At 37.3% G+C, this 15,770-nt stretch overlaps 1 protein-coding gene across 1 annotated transcript; it reads left to right on the plus strand.

Annotated features, from left to right (window-relative positions):
* Positions 1–9,469: 9,469 nt before the first annotated feature.
* On the plus strand, positions 9,470–14,803 carry LOC133993823 (dynein axonemal light chain 4). The gene is made up of 4 exons (XM_062432920.1): positions 9,470–9,558; positions 10,061–10,140; positions 13,310–13,393; positions 13,616–14,803. The coding sequence occupies exons 2-4, from the start codon at positions 10,069–10,071 to the stop codon at positions 13,778–13,780; spliced, it is 321 nt and encodes a 106-aa protein (XP_062288904.1). The 5' UTR covers positions 9,470–9,558; positions 10,061–10,068; the 3' UTR covers positions 13,781–14,803.
* The last annotated feature ends 967 nt before the right edge of the window (positions 14,804–15,770 follow it).

Here is a 15,770-nt window from a genome sequence, read left to right on the forward strand (position 1 = left end):
ATGTTTTATGTTTTGTTTCGTTTTTTTAATCTGTCACTTTGAGTTTAGTTTTTCAAATATTAAGTGCTTTATAAATACAATGTATTATTATTATTATTATTATTTTAATTTTTTTTTTTACAAAACCTATACATTTTCAGTTTTTGTTGACATTTCAGAAAGGTGGTAATTCTACTTTATGTTTATTATATCAATCATTGCATGGTGGTGGTGGTGCATTATTGAACAGTGTTTCTAGTATTTAGTCCACCCCATTAACATACATGAGGAGGGCAAACTATTAGGAAGCCTTTGGAAAACAGCCTTTGATTTGGATTACATTATATTGCACAGGTGTACCTAATGAAGTGGCCTATAGTGTGCATGGTCAAAATAGTATTGAATTAGGTTGATAAATGCAAGACAGCTAGAGAGCAAAACCAATAAGTCAGCTGGATTGTGCAAGTTCAAAATGGACACCGCAGGAATAATGTCCAGAGGGGGTAGATTCAAACGGCCCACACTGTGCTGGGTGAGGATTTGATTCCCACTTTGGTCAACCACAATTAATGTATCCACTAAAAAACTGTGCAATGACATGTACTGTGGTTAAATCATCAGTACTCCTGTTGTTTGATACCTCAAGACATCTGCCCCACTTACAATGTGACACTCAGTTGTAAAGTGCCTGCTTGGGCTCTAATGCCCCTTTGAGAAATGAGTCAAATGTTTTTTTATGTTTTATCTTCTATGTCTCTTTCTTCTACTTCTTATTCTCTCTCTCTCTCTCTCTCTCTCTCTCTCTCTCTCTCTCTCTCTCTCTCTCTCTCTCTCTCTCTCTCTCTCTCTCTCTCTCTCTCTCTCTCTCGCTCTCTCTCTCCATCTCTGTTGCTTTTGGTTGTTGAAGGCTGTGACTCTGTTTCGCTTGTCCTTATTTGCATCTTCATGGATTATCTATGATATTGTGAAATAGGTGGATGAAAAATAATAAAATGGCTATGACAACATTTCTGGAGTTGTTCATGTGTGAGGTATGAATGTGTGTGTGTCTGTGTGTGTGTGTTTTTGTTACCTTTTTGACCTTTTCCAGTATAAACAGTCCTCATGGGAACCAAAGCTTGTTCCTAATGAGGCAAAACGTCATTTCTGAGTTAAGGTAAAGGTTAGAGGTTAGGCTGTCCAAAGTCAATGGAAGTCAAGTGTGTGTGTGTGTGTGTGTGTGTGTGTGTGTGTGTGTGTGTGTGTGTGTGTGTGTTTGCGTGCATGCGTGCGTGCGTGTGTGTGTGTGTGCTCGGCTTATTTCCACAGATCTCATAACACCTGTCAGCTCATCAGGACTACACCTCAACTAATCAGCTTAGTTCACCCTAACACACACACACACACACACACACACACACACACACACACACACACACACACACACACACACACACACACACACACACACAAAGGTGTTAAGTCTAATCTCATTTACTTGTAGTCAGATAAGATTAGCTGCATCCTTCCTGTCAGACAAATTGACGGTGTGTGTGTGTGTGTGTGTGTGTGTGTGTGTGTGTGTGTGTGCGTGTGCGTGTGCGTGTGTGTGTGTGTTTATGAAGTTGTTGGGGCGAGAACTCAACAGAGCCACTACAGTAAGTCTGATCTTTGATGCAGATATAATTTAATTTTAACTATGAAAGTTTTGATTCGTGACTACTGATCTGCCCACTCACAACACTTCCTGGTGTTTGGCTCAGCTGAACTGTGATCTGATGCTGCTAACATTTCATGATATTGTTTATTTTATTTGATCTTGGTTTCCTCTTGTTTCCTTAAGGTGCATCATTTCAGTGTTTTTCTCTAAAGCTCCTACTATCATACCACCATTACCGTCACTGCTGCTGCTGAACAATACCACAGTTACTTTACTCATTAGCAGATTTTTTAAAGTACTTTATTGATCCTTGCAGGGAAATTGATCCTCTGCATTTTGACGCACTGCCATGGTCTTGGTTACAGGCACCAAGTTATCCCATCACTCATTACTTTAATTAAAGTTTTAATTGCTAATTTCTCGCTGAGTTACTTGCTTCACACCCAGATAAAAATCAACAGTTTTTAAGGGTTTAAGGAATTCTTGTTTCTGATCAGTTATCTTTACTGATTAAAAACATTTGCTTATCAAATAAAATCTGTTCTCTTTGCAGTTTAAATTAGTTTGATGTTTCAGCTCATACTTTTCTCCTGTACATCGTGGCCTGATAACCCAGTTAAGTGACTCTATTGGCACCCCAAAACCACCACCTCTCCCTTACATGCCTCTTACTGTATCAACAAATCAAACAAATGAATTCAGTAATGTGCACCATGTGAGCACACTATGAACTTATGCACATTCATTCAGTATTTGCAATTAATCACATTTCTACAAAGCAAACACAGATTTGTCCTTTTAGCAAATACTGTATGCTCTGAAAGTAGATTGGGTGATTTTAATTGAGAGGAAAAAAAATTCGAATTATTTTCTCACACAGATTTTATTTTATCTGCCTGCCTTGTTTTATGAATATAGAATTTGCCAGCTACAGTTCCCATGAGGCCTTGACAGTGTGTCGGCAGCAACAACAATCATGTTTCTGCTAACATATTAGACCAGAAGAAAGCAGCTGCCTTCTTGTAGTCACATACAAGACCGTAGCCAGGATTTTTCAAATACCGAGGTCAAAAATAATAAACAGTCATATTAATTGTGGTCTTATTTTTGATGTATTTATACGGCATTTCTCAGTCATGGTCATTCTTGTGGTCCAGTTCTTTCTTATCACTTCCAATTTTGCAACTTAAATCAACTACGGCCATGGTCACATATTAGCTTTTTTTATCAGTAATTTAGCTCATCTGGACCTCTCAACAAATATTTTGTGTTTGTGTGTCATTCAAGAATACATTAAAGGTTAACTACAATGAATAAAGATGCAACGAAAAATGATTGAATGCATTCACACTATTGTACAATACTAACCTGACTTTGATCAATGCATCTGTGATTGAATGAGGATGTGAGTCAGTCAGTTAGTCATCAACCAGTCAGTCAATTAGTCCTCCACTCAGCCTCACAGTGAATCATCCAGTCAGTGAATATTTTCTTCATCACTGCTTATTTTTCTGATTCTCTCCTCCATCCTCTGCGTCGCTTTCGCCTCTGTCACAGCTTGTTAGCAGAGTCACATGGGGTCTTGCTCTTCTCCCCCCCCTCCCCAACAATCTGCTCCAGCTCTTGAATTATAGATACACCTTAATTACCTCCCTCTGTGGCAGGCAGGCACATATTATGAAAATCCTTGTTTGACCTTAACACGCCCTGCCGCCACTGCCGCCGCATACACCAACTCCAAATAGTAATTTTTTAACAGCAATCCCCTCACATCGCCTCATCCCATAATTTTCCTCAACTCTTTCTCATCCCTCCATCCATCCATCCATCCATCTCTCGCTGCACAGATGCTCGCAGCGTGTGTCAGCCCTGCATTGTGACGAGTGAAACAGATTACAAATCACTGCAATGCATCGCTTCATGGCTGTGAGTCTCTCCACGTTCCTCTTATCTAGCCTCTGCAATTTCACTCTTGATCAGTGCTTCATTTCCACACATATCCAAACTGTTCTGCTGGCTTTTCTTCATCAAGTGCAGCCGCATTTTTTCTCTCTTTTTTTTTTTTTTGCTCAGGACTCTGTTTACAGAATATTTCCCCTCATGATGAATACTTTGCTCAAGGTCTACATGCCTCCCCCTCTTGTCTTTCATCCGCCTCTCATCACCGTCTTTTCACTACAGCTTCTGTCAAAAATACCTCCATCTCCCTCTCTACAGCCTTCTGCTTTGTTTTGACGTTTTTATTTCAGCTTACCTACAAGGCCTCTTGGCACTTTTCTTCTAGTCTATCATTTTGGGTATTTATTTCAAACTGCACAAGTCATTTTTGTCATATAATCTCTTCTTTTATGATTTTTTACAAAACCAAATATCAATGCGTACATGTGTAAAACACACACACACACATAAATAGCAGAAAAAAAGCATCCAGTTGTTGAGAATTAAAGAAAAATATTTCTTTTTGTGCTTTCTTAAAAAATATCTTATTCTTTTCTGTCATGGTTAGCCAGTGTCTCTCCCTCATTTCTATTCTCTCCCACAGTCTCCCTTGTGTTTCTTGTTTTTTTCTTTGTTTTTTTTTTTTGTGTCTGTTTTCTGTTTGTGTGTGCCTCAGCCTGCAGCGTGGTGATCCAGCTCATCTCATGGATGTATTATAAGAGCTGGATAGTGTGCTGCCGCTCAGCTTGGCAGCCAATTTTACTCAGTGGCCACGCTGGCTCTTATATTGCAGTGAAAAGTCCCCTCATATTTATTTTATTTATTTTATTTATTTTATTTATTTTATTTATTTTATTTATTTTATTTATTTTATTTATTTTATTTATTTATTTATTTTATTTATTTATTTGGATTTTATCTCGAACAATAACAATCCATCGAAAACCATCAAAATAAAATAATCAAGCAGCTCGAGCAGCAAGCAGAATATAAGATGAACCGAGCCCAAGCTACACTTGGACTCTTACTGTTTTACTTGATAAAGCAGCAGTTCATCCACCAGACACAAACAATTTTGATCCATGGAGGTTTTATATTTGTAAAACTTTACTCGAGGCAAGAAAAGCAATTTAAAAATCAACAACGTCATCACAATGTAAAGTCTGTGGGCTGAGTGGGAACTTGCAGGTGGGGCCAGTGGAGGAAACACTACTGCGCATATTCAATGGGCTGCGTAACACAAAAGCAAAACCAGAAGCTGGGAACTTTTTTGGCATACATACGCCAGCTGAGAACTGAATGGGCGCCATTTTTGGTCCGTTATTCAGCTCTAATAACACATCCATGGCTCATGTGCACACCTGTTGCTTATCCATCCCATCAGAAGCCTGCAGTAAACCCCCGGTCCTGCACTCCACTCTTCACCAGATCATTCTGTATACTACGTTGTATAGATGCATCGACCAAACTTCTTAGTCAAGTAGTTATTCTCATGTGAAGTGTTACCCTTGTTAATCCTCTGTCCGTCTGCCTCAGGTGCATCACCAGCCAGTCTGGTCACAGCGTTCAGTATCAGTAGGCCTACTACTTCCCCTGTTCAGCTACTGTTACCACCGCCTCCTCTGTTTCACCAGTCAGAATCTGCTGCATCTACAACTTGAGGACAAACTAACTTTAAAAAAAAAAAAAAAAGGTATTTATTTTTGGGCTTTTCTGGCCTTTATTTACTAAGTAGCTGGCAGAGAGGCTGACAGGACACAGGGACAGAGACAGAGAGAGGGAAATGTCCCGCAGCATAGGCCGGATTCGAACCAGGGACACTACGATTATGTGGCATGCCTTCTAACCACTCGGCCACCAAGGCGCTCCACGTCTGAATTTTACTCTAATTAATTCTCATACAATGCGCTTTAACAGCATTTCAACCCTAATTGTCATAGCTTCACTATGAAACATTGTTTACAAGTTCCTTGGTTGATTTATATATACTGTAGAACATTTGCATCATATAATCAGCTTCATAAACATTTCTCTCAGCTTTTTTTGTTAGTTACTGATGTGGAAATACATCAGAAGTAATATCCAGAATTACATTTTTGTTCAACATCCAGTCTTTGCTATTTAAGAAAAAAACTCCAGCTGAAGACATTTGATGTCTAAATTGGTTTGTTTTTAATGAAAATGTTGAATCTTAATGTAATCTGAGTTGTGCTTTAATTAAATAGCCAGGCGTGATATTTTCTGAAAATACACAGAGAGGACTTTTGGGATAAACATCTTGCAGAGATTGACGTTAATTGAGATGCTCAAGCTAGTTAGTACTTGTTAAGTTAGTTTAGCATCAATGAATGAAAGCTACGGGCACAGATGGTCTGGTTTTGTCCAAAGTAACACAATCTGCCTCCCAGCAACTCTGCACCTCACTAATTTCATTAACATTTCATATCTGCTTTTTAAAAATTAATTTTAAAAAAAGTGCATTTCTGTGCCTGGCAGAGAAATAGTCCGGATATAAAACCACAGCATGTATTTTTTTTGTGCTTTAGTTTTTGTAATGAGGTAATGTTTGTTTATTACTGAGCTTTAAAGATTCTGAGTGGCAGTCAGGCTAGCTGTTGTGTGCTAAATTAAGATAAATGGCTGCTAGCTGTTGTGTTGCTTCTTATTTACCCTACCACTATAGTATGTATCTAACTCTGTGCAAGTAAGAGTAAAGGCATATTTTATAATTGTGAATTCCTGCTACATTCATTGTGAAATGCACTTCCACAGGAAATCAAACAAGTTACCTCAGTATCCTCTTTTAAAACGCTCTTAAAAACGTATTTTTATAGGTTAGCTTTTATTGACCTATGCTTTTATTATTGTTCATTACATTCATTTATTCATTGTCATTGTTTATTTCTTGATTTTATTGTAATTATTTTGATATGTAACTTAATTGCGTATTTGTTTTTATGTTCGTGAAGCACTTTGCAAACACGTTTTTTGAAAGGTGCTATATAAATAAATCTGCTTCTTATTATTATATTATTAATGTAGCCCATTCATTTTAATATTGGTCCATCTGAGCCCCACTGTTCAAAGGTTTCTGACTGATATGCCTACTATAATCTATATTTTATATTCACTGCACACTTCATTCAGCTTTTCTGAACTTTTAGTAACTGCTTCATGTTTGGGATGGTGGCAGCGAATGAGAGATTATCTGAAATTCAACTGGAAATGATTTGACTGTGGAACAAAAATCCCTTTTTTTGCATTTACAAAAATATAAAACTCTCCTTTATTTTCATATTACTGAATACTATCCACACTTGACCTGTTTCATATATGTTATTAATGTGTTGTTTGTATATTTATTCTGGTGGCTATATTGTATCCTTTTACTGTATCCTGTTTGTTTTGGTTTAATGTTGCGTATATGATAAAAAATTTAATGAATAAATCACAAATAAGCAGAAATAAAAGAAAAACACATGTATTGCTCTGTGCCAACAACCCTAAAAACTTACACAAATTGAGAAAAATATCTAAATTAAATGTCTGCAGATGTAATATATTCTTTATCTAATAATTTCTCCCTCTCCTTGCTCATCTTTCATATCCTATACTTTTCCTTAAAAAAGCTTTTCTCTCTTTCAATTATACAATATTGGAGCTTTGTTTTGTTTTTGACTTGAAATGAGCCGATAACACAACTATTCACACACACTCTACATGGATACATATGCACAAATTGAAGTAGAATTGATTTATCTTTATCTCTTAATTGATGTTGTAACTAAACTGAGTCAATTGGGCTGATAGGAAACCTTGCCAAAACATTTCATGACAAAAATCTCTCGCTGTGCAATTAATTAATAGCTCACTGTTTCTCTGAGGAAGCCCTCTTCAGTGCAGATGAGGCAGGGAAGGTGAGATAAGGTGAAGTGAGGTGGGTTGAGGGGTTTTAAATATATATCACGACACAGAGAAAGAGTGGTAAAGACAAGGACAGAAGAGAGCTAAAAGGAGAGAAAGACTATCATGTGATCTGTAGGCCTGCCTCTCCAGGGAATGATAATCCACTGTAATCCAAGAGGGAGTAATTGTTTCAGATTTTAAATTAATCCAGATGGTGCTGGAGTTTTTTCAGTCTGAGTTAAAATAGCAGCAGCAGTCGTGTGAGGCTTAATGCGCAACTCCATGTTAACAGACAAAACTCTCACCCAGAGAGTCCTGGACCGTCTCACTCTCTGAGCTTTGTGGATTTTTGTGTGCCTAGAGCAGACCGGCGATTCTGGGTCAAAACTCTCCACTTGGGGATTCCACCCAGATGTTTCCAGCTGGATGTGGGTCAGATTCAGAGGGTTTATTAGGATAGATAGAGAATGGTTTTTACTCACGCACAACCTGCTAGATGGTGGTGTCATTTTAGAGCAGACAAACAGAAAGGAAGATAATGGTCAAAACTTATTAAGTAACAATACATTTACTTATATATTTATTTTATCTCTATTTTGTGCTATAAATCGTAACATTTCAGAGGGAGAATTTTGTACTTTTTACTCCACAACATATATTTGACAGATATATACATATTCTTTAGATTATAATCCTGCACAAAAAACTGATCATTTAATATAAAACAATTTTTTGTGGTTGTGCAGCACTAATGGGTGGTTTGTGCGTGTGTGTTTGTGTATGTGTGTGTGTGTGTCCTGTTCTTTATCATACCATATTCTGCACATTGTTTGTATTTTTTTATTTTATTTGAGTTTTAAAACACTACAAAAATAACATAAAATAAATAGAATTAAAAAAGCAGTTAAAATTGTACCTCGAAAGATGAACATGCAGAATTGGACACTAGGAGGCTTTTTCCAAATTCATCTGCTGAAGGAGGAAACTTTCTCTGTGTGTAGCATACTGAAAATCTGAGTTAAATAATTTGCGACATCCCAACTAGTTTGGAGCCTGCAGTGCACAAACATTGAGGTAGTGAAGAAGGAGACATGTTGTGTGTCCAGCAATTTAAGTTTGAAATGAATATTTGCTGTTTTTTTAATGAAGGGGAAGGAGTAGATGCTATTTAAAGGGTTTTAACAAGGTAACTGAAATCATACCAACCTATACCAAAAAATAGCAGTGTAATATACAGTAAATGCAATATATAAATGTATAAAGTTCCTGAGATTACATACATGTGAATGTTCCTGAAATTTGCACGGAATATACTCTCATACGGATAAACACAAATCTGCAATGTGCAGAAAATCTGAGATATATACATGTGCGATAGATAGATAGATAGATAGATAGATAGATAGATAGATAGATAGATAGATAGATAGATAGATAGATAGATAGATAGATAGATAGATAGATAGATAGATAGGAACACATGTCTGTAATATCAATGTGTTGCTGCTGTACTATTGTGTAACTAAAATTCTATACTATTCTAAATACTATTTCATTTTTTAAAAATTGTTATTTGTGTTCCATGGACTGTACGTTTACAGTACTGCTGTGCAATTATACTTACGTAAATGTGCAATATATACATGTATTTATATGTATATATTCAGATTATATGTATAATCTGAATGACAAATAAAATCTATTTTATCTTATTTTTTAAACCTTATTTTATATATTATCTCATTTTATTATTATTAATTTAATTAATTTATTTTATTCTTTATTTCTTTTATCTGTTTTATTTTATTTTATTTTATTTTATTTTATTTTATTTTATTTTATTTTATTTTATTTTATTTTATTTTATTTTATTTTATTTTAAAACATTAAAAAAAGTTAGATTTGGCAGTTGGTAGAGAAGAAGGGGGCGGTTTAGAACGTCTGTCGCTCTGTTGATTGACAGCCTCTTTTAACCAATAGGAACGAAGCTCTGCTGTAGTGGGCGGGTCTTATCCTACAGGCTGAGCTCTTGTTTAAAATGTCTCCTTAACAACCGAACTGCAGCCAAACTGAAGTTTTCACTGAACAAACGCCTCGTAAGTAACTCTCACAGACATCACCTTACATTTACTGACCACATACAACACGCTTTAACTCTTTAATCATGTGACAGCGTATTTTAGTTAGTCTAAATTGTGAGATAAGGAAACATTAAACCGGTAGCATCAGCTGTGTTTTTGCTAAGCTAATTAGCTGCCTAGCAACCTGCTCCCTTAGTTACGGTGTCTAACCTGATGAAGAAGCAATGGACACGTTTATAAACCAGCTGTAACACGCGGTATGTGTCGATATCTTTCAAACTAGACACCTGCTATATTTATGGAAACTGTGACAGGATACTTTTAGTCGCTAGCTAGCATTGGCTAAGTGATAAAGCTAGTGTTGTTAGCTACACTTACAGATGTGACTGTCCATGCTTTCTGTAATAAATACTCCTGTTTTAACACGTTTTTTTTCACCCACGTCCAAACTAAAAGGGTAAGCTGTCTTTGTGCATTAACGTTTCCTCATGATGTTACTTTGTTTTTGTTGTTGCAGGAGTCGGGATGGCAGGGACTGGCGAGGGAAAGAAAGAAGAGGCCGACTATAAGAGACTGCACAGCTTCCCTCTCATCAGGGTAGGAGCCTCAGTAAAAGAAGGACAAGAACATCATAACTACATAACTTATCCTGCAGAGACCAGATCTAAACTGTAGTCTTATTATAAGTTACTCTGTGCAGCTTTGTGCTCCTGCAGTTAGGTTACTGTAGCTGTGTTGCAGGTTGTTACTGGAGTGTGGCTCAAATGTAGTTTAGAAAGTGTCATTAAAACACACACCAGCTAAAATCAGAGGCGGCATGAACCATCTCGTATGCAGTGTCACTGAATGCTACATCACATGTTAATTAAAAACAATTACACAGAAGTTAACAAGCTAATGCAATCATAGCTAATAACACAAGAAGATATAAGCTACATAACTAACTCTGCAGGGACCAGATCTAAACTGTAGTCTGCATACAAGTTACTCTGTGCAGCTTTAGGTTACTGTAGCTGTTTTACAGGCTGTTACAGCAGTGTGGCTCAAATGTAGTTAAGTAAAGTGTCATTACATTCATGGAAAAGTTATGAAAGTAGAAAAACTGTTTTCCAGGCTTGGAAATGGTTTGGAAGTAGGTGATTGTTTTTGAAAAGTTTTGAATTAGGGATGACCTGCTCTGGTATCAAAGATAATGGATATAAGTCAGGCTGCATGAACTTGGACCTCCCACTTTTACCATGTCAAAAATCAGTAGATTCATTTAATATGAATATACTGATCATCAACTTCTATACTTTTAGCTTTTTGATATCTTCTAATATGTGATCTGGGGCCAAACGCTTCATATGGATGTAATTATTAAAATGCACCCATCATTTAGTGAGATCAAAGTGTCAAAACAACTGTTAAAAGGCTCCAGAATACAGGAAATGACATGTATTCTGTTAAAAATGTTCTGGGGGAGGAACCCTAAACTACTTAAATTAAGTCATGGAAATGGGGTAAAATGTTATGGAAGAGTTATGGAAAAGTTTTGAAAATTCATTGGTATTAAATGTGTGGGAACCTTGTAACTACGTAACTAACTCTGCAGAGACCAGATCTAAACTGTAGTCTGATTATGAGTTACTCTGTGCAGCTTTGTGCTCCTACAGTTAGTTTACTGTAGCTGTTTTGCAGGTTGTTACAGGAATGTGGCTCAAATGTAGTCATTAAAACACACACCAGCTAAAATCAGAGGCGGCATGAACCATCTCGTACGCAGTGTCACTGAATGCTACATCACATGTTGATTAAATAAAGTTACACAGAAGTTAACAATCTAATGCAATCATAGCCAATAACACAAGAAGATATGTGCTCTGTTGGGATGCAACTAAAGAAACCAGAAAGTATTAATTTTTGCGAAAATATCAAAATAGTTGCAGATTAATTTAATAGTTGGCAACTTATGATTAATTGACTACTCCTTGCAGCTCTATTGGTGTCACGTTCACTTTGACAATAATCAGTAATAGGTGTATTGGTTTATAATTGGGCTGTCAAACAATTAACTTTTTTAATCGCTTTTGTTTAATTGCGATTAATTGCATTTTTAAAAGTGTTTATTCTGTGAAAGACATTTTTTTGGAAGGATTACTGTTCGACATACAGACCAACGTCACTGTGCAGAAACATGAGCAGCAGAAGTTACAGACTAATGGGGACATTGAAGGAAAGTCACAACTATCGCTGCAGACAGAGCAGGAATATGACAGCAGCAGGAAGACTTTGACATACCAACACATGCTGTGCTCAGTTTACAGAGGTCGATTATAACGACAATCTAAGACGGTTTTGAGTCAGTGAGGAGCGATTAGTGCAATTTAAAAACAAACAACAAAAAAATAAAATGAGTCAACTCTTCCTTTAATCGCGTCACGATCAACGCTGACAGCCTCAGTTTATAGTCACATTGCCAAAAGTTACAACATGACAACGTCCAAAGCTGCACACAGGCCTTTACAAAACATCAAAATTGAAAAATTTAAGTTGTTTGACGAGTAAAACAAAAGAATAACTGATGTGAGTTTCTCCAAACAGTGAAACCCTTCATGCGATACAGACATCAGAGAGGGGTGGAGGGATGGAGGGAGGGTGAAACGCTCTACGTCTAACAATAGCCGCGACTTCTGCGATGGTTCAAATATTTAACTGTGGAGAGCATATAACTTATAGCACAACGATAGTCACTCTTTTATGTCTGTTTCACATTTGGGCAGCTGTAACATAGAGACTTAACACTGTCATCATCGTGGTGGATCGTGTAGCGTCTGCCAGGGTCAACTTCCTGCATCGGTCCGTCATGTCTGCTGAAACCTTTTCTATATGATATATATAATCGATTAGCTGACAAACTATTAATTGCTGTTAATAACCAACTGTATTGATAAATAATTGTTTGGAGTCATTCTTTTAAAAAAACAAGTCCAAATTTTCTGATTCCAGCGTCTATAATGTGAATATTTTCTGATTACTTCGACCACAGTAAACTGAAAACTTTGAGTTGGGGACTTCTGCTGGATACAGACGACATCTTGGGCTTTACAGATTATTTATTCTATATAGTATTTTTATTGTATTTTATTTTATTTGTATCACTTCACCATTACAAGGTGACTGTTTGTCAATTTTTAATTTCAGTAAAGTGTACCTTACCTTTACGTTTTTAAAGATTTTATGACATTTTATTGACTAAATAATGAGTTGTTTAACGAATAAACTAACAATAATACTAACTTTATTTAAAAGGCACCTTTTTAAAAACAGAGTTTACAAAGATCTTTGACGAAGCAAAGACCTAAAACACAGCAGTAACAAGGCTGACATTAAGATGAAAGTAGAAGACAATGAAATACAGTCAGGAGATGATGAAAAAAATAAAATAATAATCAACAGATTAATTGATCGTGAAAACAATTGTTAGTTGTAGCTGTAGTATGAAGTGCTGTGTTTGTGCTGCAGCCATCAAGTGACGCAATGACAATGATGCGTGCCGACACTTTAAACTTGTGATTGCAGCATACAGAAAAACGTCTCACTTCACTCCTCTGTTTCTGAACTTTGTCAAACGCTCTGAAACAACTCGACCCGTTTGAAGTCAAAGTGTTTAATTCTTGTTTGTCCGACGCTCGCTCGCATCGTTTCATACGATGAAAAATTATTCATATTCAGTCAGAAAAAAAGAAAAAAACTAACAATTTCTTTAACTTGTGTTTGTCTTCAGCACACAGACATGCCCGAGGAAATGAGGGTAGAGACGATGGAGCTGTGTGTGACAGCCTGTGAAAAGTTTGCAACCAACAATGAGGTACTTGTTTATTGTGCCGTCAATCTTTCATCTTTATTTGGTGGCTCGGTTAGAAATAGATATTCACCTGTCAGACTGTCGTAGAGAAACAGAGACAAAAGTATTGTGTCAGGTGTTGTTTTATTGAGTATGAGTATTAAGTCATTATAAGTTCAAGTTCTTCTTTAATTTAATGTTTTTTTCTGTCTGTTTTGTGTCTCTCTCTCTCTCTCTCTTTCCCAGAGTGCAGCTAAGATGATCAAAGAGTCCATGGACAAGAAATTCGGCAGCTCGTGGCACGTGGTGATCGGCGAAGGCTTCGGCTTCGAGGTCACGCACGAGGTGAAGAACCTGCTCTACATGTTCTTCGGAGGAAGTCTCGCAGTGTGTGTGTGGAAATGCTCCTAGCACATCCGTTCCTCCTCCTCCTCTCTCTCTCTCTTTCTCTCTCTCTCTCTCTCTCTGATGCGGTCACTGGTTTGGGAGTGAACACCAGCCACCAGCCAGACGCTGGTTACATTTTTGTTACAGCAGGTTAGTTTTTGTCCACAGCACCAGCCGCTGTGGCGAATAATAAACCGTCATATGGAGATCTTGTCTGGTTTAAAAAATGTAAAAATAGTTGGCAGGGAAAAATAGTTGAAAGGGAATTTTGAGTGCAACACACACTCGGGCTTGTAGGCATAAAAATAGCTTCCTGCCTTATCCGCCACTTTCACTTTCTCTGCTTTCAACCCTCCATCCGTCTCTGAAGCCGTTCCATGGTCTTAAACATTTGTGTGTGTGTGTGTGTGTGTGTTTGTGTGTGTGTCTGCAAGTTTAATTTAAACTTTTACAAAAAACACACACACAACAGCCAGCCAGGGTCTCCAAAGTCCTTTATCCTCATTCCTCTTCAGGGAGTGCGTGTGTGTGAGTGTGTTTGTATGTTTGTGTGTGCTGGACACACACTGTTTTTTTAAGACAAACATTACATCGTCACCTTCCTCGGCAGTATGATCCGATTTTTGTGCAACAGTGAAGAAAAAAAACACGTCCACGCCATCCGTAACTTTTCACTCGTCTCTTTCTCTCTCTCTCACACTCTGTCTCTCTCTCTCAAACGACCACACTTGTCTTTCAATACAAATTTTTAATATTTTTTATGTGTATATATTTTGATGCGACTTGAGAAAATTCTTTTTAAAGACAAGTGTCATCTTCTTACAACTTTAATGGCTCTGGATCTCCTGAGCCGGACAACACTAATAAACCTGATCCACTTTTTTCTCCCTGTAAAGGTGTTTGTAATAATCCCCGACGATATCGCCACACTAGGAGATATTAGCAATGTGATTGTTTTCATGTTGACGCCAGTTTTAATGATCCAGTGCAATGGACCATTGTGTGTGAACTGACCTGATTGTACAATAAACTCTGAAATGTGGTGAAATAGGAACTTAAACTGCAGTCTTTGTTCTTCTTTTGTCATTTTTTTTTCTTTTACCCCAACTGGGGGTAAAAACAATAGCTGCTGAGAGAAAGAGTATCTTTTTTTTTTTCCAGGAGAGTTTTGCAGATATATTTTTTTAGATTTGGAATTTGAATTCCTGGTTGGTTTTTGAAATGTTAAAAAAAGAGTACAACTCTATGTTTCACACAGAGGAATAGGATGCCGAGAGCTTCCTTTTTCAGTGTGTTTTCCTGCAAAAAAATACACAGAGGAGGAGACCAACAAAGATGCCTCCAAAAATACCTGACAGGGGTTTTTGTTCATAAGGAAAAAAAACAAAAAAACAGTAAATGATTGAGTGCTGGGGACTTGTCAGAGTGGATGACGACAGGCGCATGTGGCAGGTTTTCCCCCTAAGTAACTGAAGAAAGTTGCCATTTCATCGTTGTTTTCCTCTGAAGGCAATTGACATTTTTTTGGAGGGGAGGGGGGGGTTTCTTTCTTGTCAGTTTTCCTGAAATGTCTTTGTGGAGTTCCTCATTGAAACCAACCTCAGTGACACTCAGAGTGCCATTTCTGCTCCGCGGTTCAATGTCGGATGCTCTGGTGTACGCTGGGCCATTAACATATCAGTTACAATCCAGAAGTTTCAGTGAAAGGTCGTCTTTGCACACATGTTCACAGAGATATGCGTAGGAGGACAGGTGATGAGCAAAAAGTAAAAAAAAAGAAAAGCTTAGCGGTTGTCTTCAACATTTTATAGAAGAGCGTGTTTACTTCAGAGCCCTGTATGGTCAGGTATGTGTATTAAAGATCTGCTGCAGCCTTATTTCACCAGTGAGGGCCACTAATCAGGGTTTGTTGGTTGTTCCTCGCTCCAGGCTCAAAACTGGAGAGACGTCGTGACTCACTTTCAATTTCATCTCCTGTTGGATTTAAGATCAGTCGACATCTATAAAAAAAAAC

Source organism: Scomber scombrus, chromosome 2 (genome assembly GCF_963691925.1).
Source record: "Scomber scombrus chromosome 2, fScoSco1.1, whole genome shotgun sequence".
NCBI classification, from domain to species: domain Eukaryota; kingdom Metazoa; phylum Chordata; class Actinopteri; order Scombriformes; family Scombridae; genus Scomber; species Scomber scombrus.

Coding starts and splice junctions, on each gene's coding strand:
- LOC133993823 (XM_062432920.1), top strand. CDS start 10,069: ATGGCAGGGACTGGCGAGGGAAAGAAAGAAGAGGCCGACTATAAGAGA. Junction 10,141..13,309: donor ACAGCTTCCCTCTCATCAGG/GTAGGAGCCTCA, acceptor GTTTGTCTTCAG/CACACAGACATGCCCGAGGA. Junction 13,394..13,615: donor AGTTTGCAACCAACAATGAG/GTACTTGTTTAT, acceptor TCTCTTTCCCAG/AGTGCAGCTAAGATGATCAA.